Consider the following 22,271-nt stretch of genomic DNA (forward strand, 5'->3'; position numbering starts at 1 on the left):
AGGGCACGCCCGAACAGCGGCGCAGCGGCTCCGAGCGGGGCTCTGCGGGCTCTCCCGGCCGCTCCCAGCCGCGCTGCCGGGGCGGCGGACGGACGGACGGGATGGAGGGAAGAACGGGAGAAGGAAGACATGGAGGGAGGGACCGGCGCTCCTCTGCTGCCCTCTGCTGCGGGGCCCCGCGCCGCTGCGCTCCGTCCGAGCCCCCGGGAGAGCCGCCGTGCCAGCACAGTTCCACGCAGCCGGAAGACGGGAACGACGCTGGGTGCGAGGCGATGCCGCCCAGTCCTTGATGGAGCGGCTGAAGAGGGGTACCTCCAGGGACAAAGGCCAGCCCAGGAAGTGGAAACACATCATTGACACATTTGAGGGGTCAAAACTTGCCCCCAGAGCAACTTAAATTTAGCAGTGTTGTCCATTTTATGCCTGAAGATGATTTATACCCCAATTAAGAGTTCTGAGCGAGGAGAAACTACGAATTTAACAAGTTTTGTGATATTATTGAAATTAATTGAAACTCAAGCGGCACCTAGGAATGCCGCATCATTCTGGGCGAGCCGGAAGGGCAAAGGCGGCACCGGCGGGGACAGCTGAGCCGGGATGCTGCCAGAACGGCTTTCCCTGCATCCCCAGGGCGCCGGCACACAGGCGACATGCGAGGCCATGAGCACTCGTGGCACAGTTTTTACTTCTCTCCAGTTTCCACGGGCTGAAAGCCATTTGAGGACTTTCACTGCGAGCCAAGCGCTCGGTACAGCGCCGCAGGTGCTCGCAGCCCTTCCCGGCCTCCCATGTGCCCAGGAGGCCGGGTACTCCTTCGCTGGCTCCCTGTCCCCTCCCTGGCGCTCCCGCCCACGTCCTTGTCCCTTTCCTCTCCCGTCTCGGGCGCGTACCGGCGCTGCCGTGGGCGGGGCCCTCCCTTAGCCCCGCCCCCTCAACGCAGGACCATAGGCCTCCGCCGCTGCCAATCAACGCGGCCCGCCTTTCCCCCCGCTGCTGAATCAACCGCCGAACAACGGATTGCAGCGGCCATCGATTCCCTCGGCTTGCCCTACCGTCCCGGTCCCGAGCACATCCCGGTGCCGGTGCCGCTTCCCTGGTCCTGGCCGGGGGATGTAGGAGGACGCGCGGCCGAAGGTACCCGGGCAGCGGCGCCGCTTGTCGCCTGCAAGGGCGGGCGCAGCCGCCGCCGCGGCCGTGTGGCTACAGGCGTCCCTCGGGGAGACCGGGAAGGGGCACGGCTCCCCGCCCGCCCCCCCGTCGCCGGTCCCGCCCGGCTCTCCGTGCCTTTGGCGTGTGCCTGCCCGTCCCGCGGGGCCATGGAGCGCGCGTTCACGCCGCTGGAATGCCTCCTGCCCGCCGGTACGGTACCTCCCGCCCCAGCCGCGCCGGCCCCGCCGCGCCGGGCAGTGGAAGGAAGGGAAGGGAAGGGAGCGGGGCGGCCGCGCCTCCCGCCCCGACCCTGCCTCCCTCAGCCCCGCCGAGCCCCGCTGCGGAAACGCCGCGGTGTGTCTGCCCCGCCGTGTGTCTGCCCCGCTTAGGCTCAGTTTTGGGCTCAGTACATTGGTTTGGTACCGTGTTAAGCCCCTCTGGAGTTCAACGTTGTCATTTAAACGCCGAGCTCTTCGGGTTCAATCGCTGCTTTCCGTTTGCTGCCACCGTTTTCTCGGCTTGGCCGGGCAGAGCGCTCCGGTGACACCTGTCTGTCCCGTATCTCCTGGCTGCCCCCTGGGGCAAGGGATCCCCGGGCTTGGCATCCATCCCCCGTGTGCCTTTGGCTCCCCGCTTCCTGCCCGTGTGCTTTGCCTTAGAGCCACCCTTGTACCCTGCCTTGCCCTTGAGTTCTGCACAGCAAAGCTTTGAGGTTTGTATTCAGGGTTTTCTTTGGTTTTCCCAAGCTATCCAACAGTATTGTGGTTTTGATATTATTTTTTGACATCTGAGAGGTGAGCTTTATTAATATACATCATTATGTGTCTAAAGGATGGAGCACCTGTAATAAGCACAGACTTATCCAAGTGGCTTGTACACGGTTTGGAACAGGCACCTCTTCTTCACTCTGTGTTTGCACAGAGTCTAATTCAGTAGGGTCCAATTTGTTGTTCAGTGATACAATTATAAACAGTAAATATTTTTATCTTTCTATGACATGATTTAAAGCTGCATAAAAATAATTTTGGCATAGCAGCTGAATTCTAACTGATGCTGCTCTTTTCTACTCTGTTCTGGCACAGACACCAGCTGCTGCACTGAGGTAACTGTTGTTATTTATTTACTAGTAAGACCTGTAGGAAGGACAGAGTTCAACAGAATGCACACCTTGAACAATTCAGTACATTTCTACAGCTATCAGTTTAAGAGCGTGTTTAAATTCATTCCACTATGATACATTTTTTAAGTCATTCTTCGCTATGGTTCTTAAAAACTTCTTCAAGATATGGTCAAAACTGCTAACTGGTAAAGCTGCACTCAAAGAATTCTTGCCAGAAATGTGTGTTTGACAGTGTGTGGATGTGGACTTTGAGGCACACTGTTGCTTTGGTGGGAAAGAGAGAATGAGCATGTAGGCAAGATTTTAATGGGTGAACTTTGATTCATTGTGACATGATGTCCTCTTGTATACAATAAGTGATTACTAAGTATGTAATAAGGCCAAACAAAAAGCTACCTTTTGTTGATAAGAGGACTGGAGTGCTTGCCCTATGAGAACAGGCTGAGAAAATTGGGCTGTTCAGGCTGGAGAAGAGGTTGCTGTGAGGTTGTGGGGAGACCTCATAGCAAGTGCCCAGTATATGAAGGGGGCTACGGGGAAGCCAGAGAGGCACTCTCCACCCAGAACTGTAGTGATAGGACAAGGAGTAATGGGCTCAAATTCAAAGAGGGGAAATTTAGGTTATAGATATTAGGAAGAAATTCTTTACTGTGAGAGTGGTGAGACACTGGAACAGATTGCCCAGAGAGGCTGTGGATGGACCAACCCTGACATTGTTCAAGACCAGGTTGGATAAGGCCTTGAGCAACCTGCTTTGGTGAGTGGTGTCCCTATCCACAGCAGGGAGGATTGGAACTAGGTAATCTATAAGGTCCATTCCCACCCCTTAACATTTTATGATTCTATAAATTTATCCCTGTGGAAGTACCAGCATTGCTGTTTGTATTATAAGATAGTTGCCTTTGATAGACATTGTACAATTCTAGGGCTACCATATGTCCTCAGTTTCCATGAGTTGCCTGTCTTTTTCTTTGGTTATGTCTGGTTGGATTTGAAGATTGGAGATATTTGTTCAGTTTTATTGTGACCCATAGCCTTCTCATACCAGAGGCTCCAGCTGGATGTAAAGAAGCCTGCTTCTCTGAAATAGAAGTCTGCTACTTGCCTACAGATCAATTGGTTATACAGGCTGTGCCTGTAAAATGCACAGCGGTACTTCATCAGGATCCTTGTCATCATTACAGACATTCATTACCAGCATTACCAACTGAATTAGCCTGCTCAAAGTATTCAATGCTGAGCAAATTTATTTGGCAATTCCACCATTTAAACTCTGGTATCCTGCTTGGGGAACTCAGAAATAAGGTTTTCAAAATTGGATAGCTAAAATGAGCCTCCCGATTTCTTCTGGAGAAAGTAGCTACAGGTAGTTCCTCCATCTGTTTGCTTCATTGGGATAGGTATTTAAGTGTCCAAATAGTATAAAGCTAATCAATGAAGAACATGGCACTTCCTGGAAGCTAAACATGAGCTTACAAAATAAACCCTTTTGAGGCCATTGAAGCACTATGGACCTTGCCCCTTTCCTTCAATACTAGAAATAATATTATGTACAGCAGTGTGTGACTGTTTATAGTGGGGACGCTGTGAAAGATTAGTCAGCTATGATTGAAAATTATTAATTACCTTGTTTCTCTTTTTGAGTTGTCAAAAATTATTCTTTTGTTGATACAGGATAGAGTGAAACACTCCCAGGTTTTAGAACATTATAATATTAGATACCTGAATTGGAATTTCAGGGCCATGTATGCCTTGGTAATTTTAGTCAGTGTAGGTAGAGTGCATTCTTAGATTGTACATCTCTCTCTATCTCACCTGATTGATACTAAAGTAGTAGATATTTGAGAACTGCTGTGCTAACTAGTATGCTCAGGGACTTTGAACATTATTCAGTCAAACAGCTGGAGCACAGTTGAAAATCACCATACTACAGTCAGAACACCATGCTGTGGACTTTAGAACTATGTTGATTTGCTTAATGTAGTTCAGAATGGGTAACAAGATAGAATTTAAAGTGGGATTGAGTCTAAATTTATGTCTTGCACACTGAAGCAAATATATTTTCATGTTCTTATGGAATGAACCTTTAAAAAGTCTCACAGAAGGCTCTGCCACAGAGACCTGTACACTGTATGAAAGTGTCAGGCAGAAGCTCCACAGGCAAGGCTCTTGTAGAAGGCTCATAATGATGTCACACTACAGCCTGTGCGTTCATGACAAGAGTAGCTTTGTTTATCTGGAGCATCCTTTGATAGACTCGACATTTCCGTCCTGCTGTTTATACCCTTTTCTTGCACTGTCATTGCCTCCTGCTGCTTGTCCCAGACTGTGCTGCAGGTGCTTCTGCAGAGAGACAAGTGTTTCTAATTTATTATTTTAATTCCATGAACTTTGGGAGCTGAGTGTGCTGTGCTTGTGACTGCTTAACAGTGGAAGTACAGTAGCATCCTCTAATAACGTTGCCCCTGAATACCTCTTGAGATTTTGAGAAGGGCAGAGTGCCAGTTTGCTAGGCTGTGTTTTCTCACAGGGAACGTTTTACATTGCTTGCCGTAGCATGGCCTGGATTCTTGCTCATCTCCAGATGTGATTAATGATTCCTTGCCTTGCACAGTCCTTGAAGTGTGGCTCAGTATTGGTTTTATCAAGTGGAGTGATGCAGAAAGAGGATCTCTTCCTCAGTTTATAATCCAAGAGCTCCCAATGTGAGCATCTTGCCTTGTAAAGGTGGAGGGGCTGCAAAGAAGTGTCAAATCTTATTTATCCTTCTGCTCTCTTCTGTGCCTTGCTGAGTGTGTGTTGGAGCTGAGTTTGCTCTGAGTGACAGGGAGCCTGTGCTACCAGTGAAAGTTGGTTTCCCTATCCCCCCTTGTCCATGCCTTGAGTCAAATGCACTCCTATACTGCACTGTGTTCAGAACTGGTGGTTAAGACATGGTTTCCTCAGAAGTGGGTGTGCTGTCTTTATTTCACTGAAGCAAAGTCATCTATATGCCATGAGAGACAGATCCACAACAAACAGGACAAAGACTGCTTCAGAATTATGGAGAAAATATATAGTCATCTCTTTGTACGAAGGGACTATAAAATTCTGCACTGAATTTTAAGCAAAGAGAACAAGAGGAAGTAACAATATGCTCTGAATGCTCTTCCATCATTCTGCAAGCTTGATTGTCTCTTGCTTTATTCTATGTCTTCTGGAAATGTTACTGGCTGTAAACGAGTTACCTCTGAAAGGATTGTATCACCATATTCCTTTTAAATGCCTGGAGCTTGAACTTCTTCCTTAATGTTCCCTTTTATCTGACACTAAGGGTTTGAAGTTATTTTGCGAGACAGTGACGTTTGCCATTCAGTGAATGGCCTCTGGCCTGGTACACGTGCCAATGACTGTTTAAATGTCCCTTTACTAGAACTCTGCATGGTATCTATGATGCATTATCTTGCCATCTAATTCACAAAACTGTGGTGGAAATCAAGACAGTTGTGGGTCTAGAAAATCAACCTGATGGTCTCTGTTAGTTCCTGAATATTAAAGGTGTATGGAAAAGGTGTGGAGTCCCAAACTATTGGATTGCTCTGCAATTTTGTGGGATTTGTGCCACAGCTATTGGGTCAGGCTAGTGAAGTTTACAGGTGAATCAGGTCATTCAAAAGCTGTTACTGAATTCACTTAAACTGAAAAGTGTTAACAGGGGTGTCACTTTTAAGATTGCTACTAGCATTCCTTAATAAAATTAGGAAGGACTTCCATATGGCTGTTACATTGCTCTGTCTTTTTAACTTAAATAGTTTCAAAATGCTTTTTCATTTTTCTGTGAATGTTGCTGACCTGCTCTTGTTCTTCATTTCATTTAAGTAGCAGCACCATTAATCTAGTCTAGTTACCTGAAACTCATTAGTTTGTTTCTGAAGTAGCTGTTAATATTCACCTGCTCAGACCCTGCTGCTTGCTGATCTGCTGTGCTGGGTCAGCATTTGTTTTGTAAGTATTATTGTATAGATTACTTACAGGTGCACTTATGAGTGCAGTATTACAGGTAGAATGTAATTTAAAAGACACATTCATTGTTAACCTCACCACTTTCTTTTAAATCTTTGCTTTCACTCATGGAAAGCTTTTGGAGTTCTTTATATATTTTTTTTAATATATAAAGCTTTCTGTATAGATGTGTTATTTGAAATGGGGTAACAAGGCATCTTTAACCATTTTAACAAAGCACATTTAACCACTTGAGCTAATAGGAAAATGGACATTTACTTATTTTACTTGCTTTTTTACACACACACGGCCACCTTTTGAAAAGTGTTGACTTCAGTTGCTGTTTATGTGGATGTTGGATTCTCATGTTTTGCAGTGTCTGCACTGATAGTTCCATATCTTGCAGTCACAAATAGGGCATAGCTCTATTTTGAGTGGGAATATGATGGTGTAGGGGTCTGAGGTCATCTTAAAAAACACAAAAGCCAAAAGAAAGAAAAGAACAAACTAAAAACTAAGACAAAATTCACCTCCAAAAGCACCTAACAGAAAGAACCCCAAACTAACAAAAAATCTTCAAGACTCCATTGAGTATAAGAGCAATAATGTTGTTACTGGAATTTCTGAGACAAAAACATTCATTACAGCTTGCCCAGATAGTAAAGCACCTGGATAAATTAAATTCCTTTTGGAAGGTCTTGTTATTTTAAATCAGCTGAGGCTTAAAGCTAGGAGATCACACTAGCTGATCTCCTGTAGTCTTTTTTTTCTTCTTCTTCTTTTTTCTCATCTCTTTTTTTTTTCCTCCTGTGATTTAAGGAGATAAGGAGATGGAAAATACGCTTGTTCTAGTCATCAAACGTTCATGTTTCTTGTATCCAATTACATGTGTGCAGGATTACTGAAAACCATTTAAACTTGCTAGTGTTACAAGAGCAAAATATTAATCTTAAGACTGTATAGGTAGTCAAAGAGAATAGTGGACTTTCAGCTTTTGTTTTTCCTCTGTTGTATTCACTTGCATGTGTCTCATCAGCCTTAAAATACTGCAGCAGTTTCACTGCACCTTTGGCATTATGCTGTATCTGAAATCTGTGTGTATACATATATATAAAAGCTAGTTTTACTTTTGGAAGTGGAAAACAGAAGAGGCTTTGTTTGTTTTTTATCCTGTTTACAAAGCTTATTTAAGTTTGATTTATGGAGAAATTGAATATGAAGCATAGAAATGAAGCACTTTATTTACTCAGGACAAAACAACACTGGTAGATTTCAGATTTTTCAAGATCCAAAATAACAAATCCCAGGCATCCTTGTGCATTTGCTTTAGGTTTGGACATCCTGAGATATTAATCAAAGCTTAATCTTTGTACAAAATAGCAGCATCAAGAGTGAAACTTAAAATCAATTTGCTTTAAAAAAAGCAAACTAAAAAAAAAAAAAAAAAAAAGTAAAGAAGCCACCTGAAAGCAAGTCAAGTTAAGGGATCAGAAGCTTCTTTTCATTAGTCAATTCTCATCAGCTTTCACTTCTGATGAGTTTTAGGTTTGGTAGGACCTTTAAGAACAAGGCTGTTAACTTTGTCCAGGGAAATTACTAGTTACAAATGTAACAATTCTTTTTTTCTTTGTGACATAAAAATAACCATGCCAGTCTCAAAGTACCATTGTTGAAAAATGTGGATAAAAGGAGGGGGGACACTTCTCTCCCTCTGCCCTCTAACCAAACAAAAACCCCAGATTAGCAAATAAACCGACAAACGGCAGAACCAACCCACAAACAAATAAAATCCCTACAACCCAGTAGTAGCTCTTATCCAGTACAAAATGTAGTAAATCAACAGGAGAGAACTCAGATGCATACAACCGCTTTTTGGTACAGCACAGAACATTTCCTATCTCTGATTTCTACACAGAGGGGAATTTGCAGTGTGTCCAGCAAGGTTAATTAATCTGATCTATAGCCAAATAATTTCAAGATGGAAAAGAACTGAATATCAATTGTCCCTTCTACAAGAGTATAGCTGAAATAGAACCAGTTCTTCACATTTTTGCCTTACATTTTTCTTTAAAATATAGCTGTGGTGAATTAGATATGAATTTATGGAAACAGGTTCTCCATTCCATTCAGGTCTGACCTTAAACATGAGGAATATGATTAACAGTGTTTGTGTAGTACTGCCTTTGCAAAATTAAAAAGAAAATTGAGAATTTAAAGTTTTACAGGAATGTTCTGTTAGTTAAATTCTACATAGAGAGCACATTTAGTAGCTTTTGGATTACTTTAAATTAAATCTGTTGCTGTATATCCAATAGCAGTTGAAGCTGCTGGAAAGCTTTTCCTGTAATTTCTTAGCTTTGAAATGTTATTTTGAATGGCAGTGGAATTTTCACAGTTCTAGTGCTGATTCTTTGTAGCTTATGTTGATGGATTGTCTGCCAGGCTTCCTCTCTGGCAGGACAGAAGCTGGAGGGATGCATGTGTTTATCAGGCCAGTTGAAATAAATAGGAGGCCAGCCAGTGAATTCAGTAGGAGCAGAACCTCTGGGTTCTGTTTGGTTTTATTGCTTGTTTTCTTTACTGTAGCTCTTTTTTTCTGGTCTGTCCTTTACCCCAAATTATCTGGTCAACACTGATACTGGGCAACTTAGCAATAAGTAGTTAAGAAGTATTTATATGTACAGTTTTTGACCAGATTGTTCAGTGACTTTGGTGGTAAAAAATGTCTGTATGTCTGACAGAAATAAGTTGGCTTTACTGCAGAAGGAAAATATGTTGATGTTGCAAAACACTGGGGACCCAACTAGAAAAGCTTTGACTTCCATGACAGTGTCAGTAAGGGTGAATGTGGACTTGCTTGGTGCAGACACAGCAAAGTGTGTCAGGAAAGGCGTTCTTTCTTCTATTTCTTGTTTCTCTTTTTTCCCCACAGATGCAATTCACACTTATGCATTCTGTATAAGCATACATGAAAGAAGAGAACTCAAGCACCAGTACGGGCTGGGGGCTGACCTACTAGAGAGCAGCTCTGCTGAGAAGGACCTAGGAGTCTTGGTGGATGACAGGTTGATTATGAGCCCTTGTGGCTAGGTGAGCCAATGGTATTGTAGGGCGCATCAGGAAGAATGTGCCCAGCAGGTCAAGGGAGCTGATCCTGCCCCTCTATTCAACCCCAGTGACACAGATTCTGGAGTGCTGTGTCCAGTTCTGGGATCCACAGTACAAAAAAAAGATGGAACTACTTGTCCAGTGAAAGATGGTTAGGGGTCTGAGATGTCTCTTAGGAGGAGAGACTGTGAGAGCTGGGCCTGTTTCATATGAAGAAGAAACTAAGAGGGGATCTTTTTAATGCATATAAACGTCTCAAAGGCAGGTGGCAAGAGAATGATGCCGGACTCTTTTCAGTGGCCCTCAGCAGCAGAACAAAGAGCAATGGCCATAAACTAAAACACAAGTAGTACCAGTTCAACATAAGAAAAAACTTCTTTATATTGAGGGTGGCAGAAAACTGGAACAGGCGTCTCAGAGAGGTTGTGGAGTCTCCCCTCTGGAGACATTCAAAATGCACCTGGATGAGTTCCTGTTTAACCTGCTCTAGGTGACCCTTCCTTGGCAGGAGGGTTGGCCTAAATGATCTCCAGAGGTCTATTCCAACCTTAACGATTCTGTGATTCAGCTTTCGTAGAAGAAGACTGCTGGTATGTCAATGAAATCTGTGTGTGAGATTTATTTACTTTTACAATTATAGCTAATTTAAAAGTGGCAAGCAAAGCACTGACTAGTGGACCAGAGCTAAGGCTAAAGATCTAGTTTTTCAGAATGACTTAAAAGGCTGTTGGTTTGAAACTGTGCCTGGGCAGTTGTTCAGCAGGTGATGTGACTTAAATCACTCAAAACATTCCTGGGGTTGCCATGTGTGACAGAGAAGCTGTGGAAATAGCATTGATCTCCAGGTGCTCCATTTTGAAACTTTGTACTCTTGATGAGAGTTAAGTATGGGGAAATCCTGGAGGCTGAAGTGAGGTTTATAGCAGGGAGTTTAACCTGTGTATCAGCAATGCTTACAAGGCATCAAGATCTCTGTGTGCTTTTAATGTAACTGACAGCCACTAATGCAGATTCTTTGAGTCAGGCAACACTTTCATTTCAGGAAATTAGTGTTCTACAAGCTGTAGAGGGTAAAGCACAGCCTTGTGAGTATAGTCTGTGTCCTCATATAGCGTTGTTTCCCTGTTCAGTTTACAGATATGTTTAATAAGCATCTAAGCAGTGTTTTGCCATACTGTAAATCCAAAAGAGAAAACATGTTAGAGGGCAACTTGAGAGTCAAGCAGCTAAAGATCCCCTGCTTGGACACTTTGAGTGCCAGAAGAAGTAGTGCAGTCTCTTAGCTGCTGCGGATGCAACAAAAATAGCTCTTGGGCAATGTGTGATCACCTAATTTCATAATGAGTCAGCCTGGGCACAGTGGAGGTGATTAAGCTCTGATATGAAAGTGTTTGTCTCCCTCCATATTGCCATTTCCTGCTACAAATGGAAAATTTGCCTTTCATGTTTCTTAAAGAAGAGCTTTATTTATTCTTAAAAAAACACAGAAAGAAAGAAGGAAAGGTGACAATACTGAGGAAACTTTTGTTAAGGGCAAGTTAATGTTTGGCTTTCTGGACTCCGCACAGCAGTGTTCTTGAAATGTACAGCCACAAGACTTTGCCTCAAACTGATCTAATGTCTCTACTGTCATGAGACCCCCTCTGGAGTTCTATGTCCAGCTCTGGTGACTCCAGAATGAGGGCATGGATCTGCTGGAGGGCCACAAAGATGATCAAGGGGTTGGAACACATCCCCTATGAAAACAGGCTGAGAGACCTGTGAAAACAGACTGAGGTTGTACAGCCTGGAGCAGAGAAGGCTCTGGGCAGACCTTAGAGCAACCTCTAAGCTTTCCAGTACTTCAAGGGGCCCTACAAGAGAGCTGGTGAGGGACTTTTGCCAAGGACATATAATAGGACAAGCGGAAATGGGTTTAAAGTGAAAGAGGGTAAATTTAGATTACATTTGAGGAGGAAACTCTTGACTGTGACAGTGGCAAAGCACTGGAATAAGATGCCCAGAAAAGTTGTGGGTGCCCCATCCCTGGAAGTGTTCAAGGCTAGGTTGGATGAGGCTCTGAGTAACCTGGTCTAGTGGAATGTGTCCCTTCCCATTTCAGGGTGGTTTGAACTAGGTGATCTTTAAGGTCCTTCCAACCTCAACCCTTCTATGATTCTATGATATAACTTTCACTGTAGATTGGTGTTATCGTCAATTCTGTCTTCTTGAGATGCTGGTGTCTTCCTGTTGTTATCAAGAGTGCTTTCGTATTAGCTCTGCTTTCTTTGCACATAATCCACTGTGGGAGTGACATTTAGTACTGTATGCATGGGCTTTGAGCCTTTCTAATGACTTTGGTAACTATCAACAGAGGATTTAAATAGTCATTTTGTAGCTGTGGGAAATAAAATCACTGATACCAGATGTTCTTCCTTGAACTGACTTGTTGGCAGGGTTTTTGCTTGGAAACTAAATCTCTTAGTTCCCTGTGCCTCTGTTTGCATTACTGTTCTAATGTACTGGTGAGTAGTAATGCTGCTGCTATATTTACCTGATTAATAGTAACAGGTTTTGTCACTTGACCTTGTGGAAGAATTTCTTATTTTCTCTTAGTCTGCTATCCTGTCATAAGATCATAAGTTAAATTTTTGTGCCAGCAAAGCTCTTTAAGTCAATAGGAAGTTTGATCTGCTGTGTAATGTTTTTGCTGTGTTTCTGTGACCATGTTTGTCTTTTATTTGTTTCTCCCCGCACCCACAGTTGCCATAGTTGTGTTGACAAAGCCCCAAGTGTACGCCCAGTTACACAGAAAGCACTTGGAAGGAGCAATAGCAGTGCCAGACAAAAAAAAAAAAAAATCCCTTCTTTTAGCATATACAACACGTACTCCATGAGAGCAGGGTTTTCTGACAGCAACATGGACAGAGTGTGTTGTAATATGAACATGCTTGGCATGTCTCCTTCCACTGCAGCAGGCTATCTTCCCTACTGGTGAAGTGTGAAGTGTGTGTGAAATTATCCATCAGTGTCTGGTGTCCCCAGAGAGGACAGGGAGTGATGAGAGCTGGGTTGTGGCCTTGGGTACCACTTGGTGGTGATGGCCATATGGTGTGGGGGAGGGGGCGCTTCCAAGGGGGTCACAACAGATGTTTTGATAGCATACTTGTTGCCAAAAGTTTTGTGTCAGCCAGCTCCAGTAAGGGGGTGTTAGAGCTGTCCCAGGGGTGCACTTAAGGAGGATTGCTCTTTAGGTAACACACAGTGTAATCTGTTATTTGCATTGGATTTAGCTGTATTTTGTCAGGCAGACAAAGGTACTTACGAGATGCAGAGGTTGGACATAGGAGCCAAACAAATTCATACCTGAATCAGGTACTGATCTTTAACATGGGAAAGAATAACTAACCATTTGAATACTGTACCTAGAGGTGCACTGATGTAGAATCTGCCTAAGTCATTTGCAACTCAGCTTGAAACCAGAATGAATTTCAGGCTGTCCTTTATACAAAAGGCTAAACTAGATTGTCACAGTGATCCTTTCTGGCCTCTTAGTCTATAAATTTGAAGCACTTGGCCTGCCAAAGGAGAGACTTATTTTCCTTTCTCTTTAAGTAGAATGGACAAACTTGTGAAGAGAGGAATGGGTATATCTGATGATGCGTATATGCTGCAGTATGGAGTGGCTAGTCATGTGAAACAAAGGAGGTGTTAGAGAATTAGGAACAGGTTTCAGAGCTCGTGCAATGCAATTCAGAAATTTAGAGGGTGGTACTTCTTCCTTATGTCTTGAGTAAATTGTATTTTTAAAATGGAAAAAAAAATGAAACACCCAAAACCCCTGTAATATTTTGTTGTTGTTCCTAGGTAGCAAGTAGAAGTTACTGCAGTAAAATTTTACTACACACTGTGCTGAATTTACTGTTGGTTACCGTGAGCTATCAAAAGCTTTGAAATTATTTCCATAGAATCTATTCTTATTTATCTATAAATATTATAATTGTGAATCCCACAAGGAGTAAAAAAAAAAAAAAAAATTGGATTTAGACAGTGAAATGAATAGCTATGCTAAACTTATATAACATTATGCACAACTATTCTGTTTCTTCCTGGATTTACATTTCTTGAATACATTTGCTGAAATAAATAGCCAGTTTCCTTTGAGAGTAGAGTTGGAACTGAATAAATGTAAGCCCTCAGAGTATTAACAAAGGGGCTGAACTCTAGACCAGTGTAGTTATACAGCCCATATAATGTAAGTTAGAACAATAGACAGGAAATCTAAAGTTAATACATAGGAATAGATAGTAATATTTTGTGAGAGTTTATAAACTTCTAATTTTGTAATCTTGTCCTTTGCTGTTTAGTCTTTGCTTTTCTTCTTTTTCTTCTTTTCTCCAAGCAGCAAATACATATAGAAAATGCACATTTTATGATACAAGTACTAGGTAAAAGGAATTTTGTTACTTTTCTTGAGAGAAGGAGCCATGAAAAGAGGAGAATTTAGGAAGGAGATCCTGCTGTTCTATTCAGTGGAAGAACCTTTGCAGGTCACAGTGTATCTGTACAGAATTGTCCTATTCATAGTTTCCCCAAGAGCATACATAACAGACCTTGGAAATATGCACCTATTGCAGTTGGGTAAGAAATGAATTTCAGCTGTAGCAAAGATGGCTTGAGATAGATATTTGGGGAAAAACATGTAGTGTAGCAGGGGGAAGCACTGGAATACATTATTTGAGAAGATGGAGTCCCTGTTGCTAAGAGCCTTTCCTTTTTCAAGGGTGCGTGAAGAAGAATGAAGTAGAATCAGATCAGAGACATGATTCTACTTAGTGGCAGAATAATAGACCAAATGTACAAAACATCAATGTACAAAACTGTAAAAGACTGAGATGGGAATTTAAGCATCATATCTGTAGAGTCAGAGGCAGTTGCCTGTGTGCATATTGGTCTCAGAAGGGAGGACAGGCCATTTCTGCACACATTGTCACTCAGGTAATCAGACTGGCTTCACCTGGGCTACTCAGACCAGTAGGATTTATTCTTGTGGTCTATAGTTTTCATACTGCAAATTAGTGATGCTTTCTTCTACAGTACAGTAATAATATTTATTTTTAGCTAAATCACAGATGATGTCAAAAGTTCACAAATATGTGAAAAGGGGTATGAGGAGTGAAGTTCCATAAGTTCTGAAATAGCTTTCTACTATGGGAAGAAATTGCTATGAGTTTTCCAGATGGTGAAATCTGCCTCTGTAATTTCATTTGATCTGTTTCCATACTGCTGATAATTGGCACTTGAATTTGTAGAGGCTTCAGAGGGATTACCTTGAAAAAAACCCTGAACATTTACAAATTCTTGTATTCTATTAGTTTTTACAGATGATCTTTCATATTGGTGAGAAAGACAAGTGTGTTCTATAGACTGTGATGAATTTTCTAGGAATATGCTTTCTCTTGATCTCCAAAGGGACTATAAATTTTCAAAAAGAAAGCTTCTTTCAGATAATAGTGCCTATTTTTTTTCAAAAACACAAATTATGCATTTCTGAGGGTAAAAAAAACAGCAAGAGAATGCATCTGCAAAGAGGTTTTCTGTAGTTTAATCTACTTTATAGTGAGAGTTAATATGCATATCACTCTTGAGAAAAATTCTGCTGTCACTGTAATTTCTATAGTCATTATCTCCGCTGAGAAAGTGTGTCTCAAGTCACAGGATTTCTGTTGAGTTGAGGTACATCAGTTTTGGAATGTCTGCATCATGTTCATCTGCTGCATTGGCAGATGGCTGAGGTGAACATCTACGCTCTTCAACTTTAAAAATCAGAATTGGTGGCAGTGTTGTCAAAATATGTCAGTGTTTGAGGGGTGGTGTGCAACAAACCACTGGCTCCACAACACATTCTTGGCACACAAACTGGGGTTTTCAAACAAGCTATATTCTTACTATACAACTGGGGGTTTTGGTTGGTTTTTTTTTGGTTCTTTTTTGGGGTTTTTTTTGCATTATTTTAGTTGCTATATACATAAAGTTTGAGCTACTAGCCTGCAGCAGCTAGGGGAAGGGTATGACACTGAAATGTTTCCATTGATACCTCACATCAAGAGATGTGTGCTTTATTTATGTTGTGATTTATGTTTAACCCTTTAAATTGTTTTGGTAGCCTTGGATAGGTTTGTGAAATTATAGTAACTCATAACAACTGCTTCATAGAAATTAAATGCTTAGTGATTGCAAGGGGAGAGCAGGAGGCTGGGGAAGACTATTTCCTGGACTGTTATATCCTAAGTTCCTGAATAGTCTGGAGTAGCAGAAGCTATAGTTGACTTCCCTAGGGAAGGAAAGAGGGGTAGTAGTAGTACTGGCTTTTCTGCGACTTTCTCACAGTAGGCTGTGATCGTAGATGGCATAGAAGATAATGACATAAAACTGAGGGAAGAAATGAAGCAAGATGCAGGAATAAATATGAGTAATCTCTAATGATATGATGATTTGGACTTACTTGGTAGATGCCAAAAGCCATTTTTTTTATTAAGAAAAGACAGCACCCTGCCTGGGAGGATGAAGATGACATTTGCTCTTTAGGGGCATAAAACTAGTTTTCCTGATTATTCCTGACATCTTGTCATTCATGCTATGGGCTTCCTTAGAGGTTAGAAGCAAATAGCCAATCTCTTGTGAGAGTGAAACACGAATGGAATATGTTTAAGGATTGAAATGTGCATGCATTAGCACCAAACCCTAAAATGATGATGTTGGAATTATAGAATAAGATGATGGGGAACAGTACAAGATACCCAGAGTATGTTACAGAGGCAGACACAGTAAGCTTCTCTGAATGTAATACAGAAAAGTCTCTATTAAGAAGGCATTTATATGCACCTAATACTTCTGAAGTTTAGCTTTAACTAGAAGGGTGAACTTTAAATGTATTATTGCTCTAGTTTTTCACACCCTCACAGTCCTCACAGGACATCTGTGGTAGAGGAGGTAGATGATAAAACGATATTCCTGTCTTGAACGCTTTAAAGTCTCATCTTGCAGAGAGCAACCTTCCGTCTGAGCGTGACACTTAATGGAGTCTACTCAACATGGAGGTGCCCAGAGCCTGTGCAGAGGCACACCTTACACAGCATTGACAGCCAAAAAAAAAGAGCAGCTAAAATAGCATAGGTACAAAAGAGGTATTTTGCAGATCATTACACGTATATAGAAATTCAAAAGATAGCTGAAACAATATCTGTTGTTCTACAAACCTGGTAATTTATTTTAGTTTCTGACATCCTAGTGCTTTTTAACATTTTGTATGTATTAGGAAGAGTTTGTTCTGACTCTACAGATGTTCATTCAAGTTACTGTTTCTCATATATTAAGTACAAAGTTGTCATTTTTTTCTTCATAACCATGAAATTTATTTTTTGCCTTAAACATTAATATTGCTGGTTATTCCACTTTTATGCAATTGTCTCTGGAAAAGGCTTTTGTGTGCTGCACAAACAGTTGCATTTTGTCAGTTTTTTCATTTTCAATTATCATGAATCTGAAGGTACATAGGTTTCTTTCCCAAGTCCTGTGCTGCATAATATTGGGTAAGCTTTTAACCTTGTTTTACCTTAGTTCCTCATCAACAAATTGGAGACAATTATACTTTCTGAAATACTATGCTGAAAAGTTCAGAAGTTTAGCCAATAGTAAGGGCACTTTATTCCCTTTCTTTTAATATTCATGTCAATTGTGGGTTTAAACATAACACTGTTTGCTTAGAACCTAAAGAACGTTCCTTAAATCCTTGCAGAAAGGATGCATTGCTATTTCTTAGATTAAAGCCTCTGCTTCTGACAGTTTGAATACCAAAGCAAGTTGAACAGATGTGGTATAAAAAAATATACAGGTCCTACCAAAAGGTTTTTTTTGCTTATTTTTCTGAGATAATGTGTTATGTTATGACATTGTTGATTTGGCTCCTGTTTTCAGTTCATGATACAGCGCATTGCAAAATCTGTGACAAAATCATGGGAAAAAGTATATTTTAGGAAAGATCATTCAGAATATTATGGTATTTAGGAACTAAATTAAGAATTCGGTCTTTTCAGAGGTAATCTGGCCATTGTGGAAATCCGGCTGACTGCTGATGGGCCTCTGGCATTTCATGACAATATTTATATAAACCTAGAGCAAGCTCTGCTTTTTTAAGCAAAACAAAGAGAAGAAATTCATTTGGTTTGGGAATTCTACCACCAGCCCATGACACAGTGCTAAATGTGATGTGTCTTTTCAAGTGACCTTTATCTTAACTTTAATATTCCATAAGGTCTTTGGGGAAGCTGTTTTTTATCTGATTCTTTCATGTGTGAAAATTTACTTTACCCTCCTTTAGCACCTTTTATGCTGTTTAAATGGATATTTATGTTACTACATTAATAATAGTGTTATGAACAGACCTGACTTTTTTGGCATTTAAAATGCTTTTACAATATTAAAACAGTACTTATACCATTTGTGTGATGAAAAATTCTGTCAATCACAAGTAAAAATGAGATCAAAAATGCTGAGATTAGAAATCCTTTTTTGAAAGTCATGAGTTTTAAATAATAAGCACTTTTCTTATTAAGCATTCAGTTGCTGAGGGAGAATGCAGGAACAGCACCTGTAGCCTCTTTTGAAGGTTCAGATTCCCAGTCCTTTTAGAATGAGGCACTGTAGGTGGAAATAATTGGAAAATAACCTTGAAGGTTTCTGTGCCTATTTGAGTGTGAATGGATGTATGTCAGACCTAATTAGGCCTACTGAGAAAAACATAAATGTCAATCGTTCTTTACCAAATGCATCCAGCTTCTTTTGAGATTGTGAATGGGGTCCAGTGAGCATACAGCCTGCTTAATGTCACCTTTCTGTTGTAGGTCTTTAATTCTGTCCCCTGTGATAGATGGCATTTGATTTTTCTTGAAAACAAAGTTAAAGAACTTGAAAGTAGACATTGCAACTCCAGTGCTTGCTTAGCTGATATGTCCACATAAAACTTAACTAATGCAGACCATTCAATGAAAATGGTCATTATTTTACCTCCCAGTGGTCCATAGGATTTAACTAAATCACAAAGCTCTGTTTCTTTTGTTGGAAACTTGATAATCTCTCCAGTGCCTTGTTTAACCTATTTTTTATTATCTAGCTATGATTTTATCAAATCCTTTTAGAAGTATGAAATGCATGTCTGTTTTCAGCCATGATTGTATGTAAAAGGATCTTTTCTGCTTAGTTACCTTAGAGTGCACCTCTTGTGCACACTTGTATTAATCTTCTTGGTAAGTGAGTTACTGTGGCGTTGTCAGGTCATCATGAAATATGTACTGTCTTTCAAATCTTTTCTCTCTGAGTGGGTTCTTAAGACATATTTCTAAAATTCCAACTGTGTGCTCCTGTCATTTGTTAGAAATAAGTAAGTTTCCCTGGGGAATCCCTTAAGAGCGTACTAGGAATAAAAATGATATTGTCTAGAAGTGGTATCACTCAGTCTGTAAAGTCTCTGATTGTGCTGGCAAGGAAAGAATACACCTTGCTTTTAAATTTGTTTGGGGAATTTGGAGAGAAATGGCAGTTTGATATTGTCCACCTGAGAAAGTTTTATTAAAAGACATGAGCCCCACTGAGTAAGTAAACTTTTACAAATTCCTTTATGGACTCTGTTTTATAATGTGAAAGCAGCTTCCTCCATTCACCTTGATTGTGTCCCTAAGCAAAAGAACTAAAAAAAAAACCAAAAAACAACCCAACTAAAGTAAAACTATTGGGAGCTGAAGAAAGAGTATCTATGCAGCTTTTTATACAAATATAATTAAGTTGGTTGAAAATCATACCTTCCAGCTATCTTTCAGCATTTTCTTGGAGACAGTCCCTTACTGGGACTGGACAGGTGAGGGGCAAGTGCTTAATTTTCCAATGCTAGCCTTCATATAATCAAAATCAGAAGTAAAATCATAAAAGGTCTCATTTTGTCCCTGATTTGAATAATAGACTGAAATTTTGGTAACTGTTCACATACGTGGCTTGTTGCTAGAAAACTTAATATTTGAGCAACTGACTCCCTGCTTTCAGTGTCTCCCTTTCTGGAGATCAAGAGGTCCATGGAACTAAGTTCTGTGTCTTGCAGTTCTCAGGGAAGTGCATGTGATTCAACAAACATGTGGTCAGTGCTTGTAGCACCAGATGGTCTGGAGATTCCCCTGTACATTGTGCTTCTGCCACTAGAGTTTGGTAGTGATTTGTATGTGATTATCTGTGATTCAGATTAGCAAAGTATCTGTCACATTTCTGAGGGTTGAGACTTTACTCTTTGCAGACCTGGTCATTGTAACATACAGAGTAAGTGTATAGGCTGGCTAATTGGAATTAAAAACCTAATTACTGGGAAAATGCTTATTCCTTTTCTCTTGAGAACACATTGTTCAACAAGTCATTATTAAGCAGTTATATTTTATACAAAGTTACAGGTTTACTTGATGTTATGTAGACAATGCCCCAAGTTTTTCAAAGGCTAAATTAGCAAGGGATGTTTCTGGATAACAGTATTGTTATCTTCCTGCATTTCTTGCATGTTCTGCAGTTAGGGAACATTGCTTTTAGGATGCTCTGTTACTACTTTTCTTGTTGTTGCTTTCCTTATTTCTGGAAATTTTCCAAAGACATTCCATCTTATCTTGTTATATTTTTCTGAGCATGAGGGATGCATTATTAAGACAGACTAGCAAGTACTATGTAAAAAGGAACTAAAACCTGTATTTCCATTGAAATACATCCTGAAAGATGAGGCCTCTAGGATAGGGGAAATTAATATGTAGACTAGTTCTTATTAAAAAGAATTCACATACTAGTTCCAAGACAACAGCTAGGATATTTTTAGTACAAACTATGAAAAAAGAGCAAAAGGAAGCACCAAGAGAAGGTGAGATGTCTGTGGCTAGCACCATGCTTAGTAAATATGGCATGCAAACCTTTAAGTGCCAGTCCATGCCTGTGGAATTGTGGCACCTGGTAAATCTGAGATATTTTTAAGGATAATATATAGTGAACTTCTCACAAAAGTGGGATGGTTTAGCTAAAAGCATTGAAAAATCATATGTTGCTCATAGGTGTTTTAGACTGAAATCATTGCTGGACATCCATGAACAAGACATTAACAAGATGTCAGTACTGTCAGAGAGGAGCCAGCAGCAGAGGGTAAGGACAGTATCATCATTTGATAATGATGCTAGTAGTGGGATTTTTCAAAACAGTGGGAGGAGATGGGTAATCAGAGGGCCTTCAGAGTTTTGAAAGTGAATAAGCAGTAGAGAAATAACAAGGAAATACTTGGAAAGCAAAATAAAAAATGGAGACAGACACATGAAAGATGGTGAGTGACTGCCATAAGGAACATGTTGGCATTGTTAACCAGAGTCTTGAAACCATTCAATTCTATGCTTCAAAAGCCCTTCTGAAGTAAAAGTAGTGTGAAGTGTTTGTATGCAGTCCCACCTGGTGATGGCAGAGTAAGAAAGACTGCTTATTGCATACAATGTCTTTAAGTCTAAATCTCCTGTTGTTTTATCAGGTTATGCGAATTAAACAGAAATGTGTAAGCAGAATTGGACTTGACGTCTGTCATGCTTCTGTAGTGTCAGAGAAGTATTTTGTGAAACAATACAAGCTAATAGCTATAGATTTCTCTTGCTCCATTGTTGCATCTGCAACATTCCTTGGAGAAGAATCTTCCCTTTAAGCATTACAGATTCTTCAGAATGATTACTTGCATAGCACAGCTTACTGCTTTTTTCAGTACTCACTCTGTTTGCAATTACATCCATGCCTTTTATTTTTGTTTCCCCAAAAATCTCTTTCCAGTCTTAAAAAATAGCAGACTAATCCATGCCTCAAAGGAGGATGAATCTTTCAGATTTTTAGCATGTGCAAAAATGATAAACTGACTGTTCATGTTCTTTATAGGTGCTGTGGTTTTAGACAGATTGTTTGGATTTTGAGCCTATGAACTCTTTAGGCCTTTTAATTTGTTCAGTTTTATTTTCATATTCATATCTAAATTTTCATTTCACTTTTAATTAGTTTCATTATATTTGATGGCAAAATGTTGCTTTATCTTCACTGTTAATAGTCTAATTGTTTCTCTTGCCTTAAGTAATATCTCGTTAACTTTATAACCCATCTTTTACACATCATCTACAGAATTAATTTCCCATGCATGTATTGTCTGCAGCATCTTTCCAAAAACTTTCTCAATTAGCATTTTTATTGTTGTATTGGTTTCTTGTCTGTAAGAATTAAGCTGAGAAGCCCGTTGATAAAATTTAATATCACTAGTTCATGGTCTTTCCAGACCTTTTTATTAAAAAAATCTAGGTAATTCCCTGTTGGTGAAAGAGCTTAGCAGTTATATAGGTCTTTAAAAAAAACCCAAACAACCGAACAAAAAGCCAAAAAACTCCAACTGCCATGCAATAACTGAGTGCTGTTTTCTAAATTGAAATTAGAATTGTCAATAAACTTTTGATGTGTGCAAACAACAGATGTGATTGGTATTTTTACAGAAGAACTGGTGAGTGTAGTGATTGTTTCCCTTAAGTGAGTATTTTATTGCCCTTCTCTGTCGGCTACATTAATTAGAAAGAATTAGTCTGTGTAGACTGGAAACAGGTGCTGCAAGCACATATCATGTACCTTTTAAAATACTCTTTAATATTTCCTTCCTTTCATTGAAAGTATATAGCAGAAATATAATGAAGTTATGATAGACTGCCTCATCAGCTTTGGCCATCTTCCTTTAACATCTTTAGTGGGAATATTACTTTTTTCTGTGTGTGTGTATGTGCAAAACACATTGTAGATTGTGACATGCTCCTTGGTTTTCATATTCCAGTTGTTTTATGCCACCAAGGTCACC

General features: G+C 40.4%; 1 protein-coding gene across 3 annotated transcripts in view; it reads left to right on the forward strand.

The window, feature by feature from the left end:
• The first annotated feature begins 953 nt into the window (after positions 1–953).
• The window catches only part of TPK1 (thiamin pyrophosphokinase 1), a 303,481-nt gene continuing 282,163 nt past the window's right edge, over positions 954–22,271 (forward strand). The window contains exon 1 of one of the 3 annotated variants that reach the window (XM_053971913.1): positions 954–1,359. In XM_053971913.1, the coding sequence (XP_053827888.1) occupies positions 1,317–1,359 (43 nt within the window). In that variant the 5' untranslated portion in view covers positions 954–1,316. The remainder of the gene's footprint in view (positions 1,360–22,271) is intronic. The other 2 variants (XR_008435994.1, XM_053971909.1) reach the window with 2 other exon arrangements.

This window comes from Vidua macroura, chromosome 1 (genome assembly GCF_024509145.1).
Source record: "Vidua macroura isolate BioBank_ID:100142 chromosome 1, ASM2450914v1, whole genome shotgun sequence".
NCBI lineage: Eukaryota > Metazoa > Chordata > Aves > Passeriformes > Viduidae > Vidua > Vidua macroura.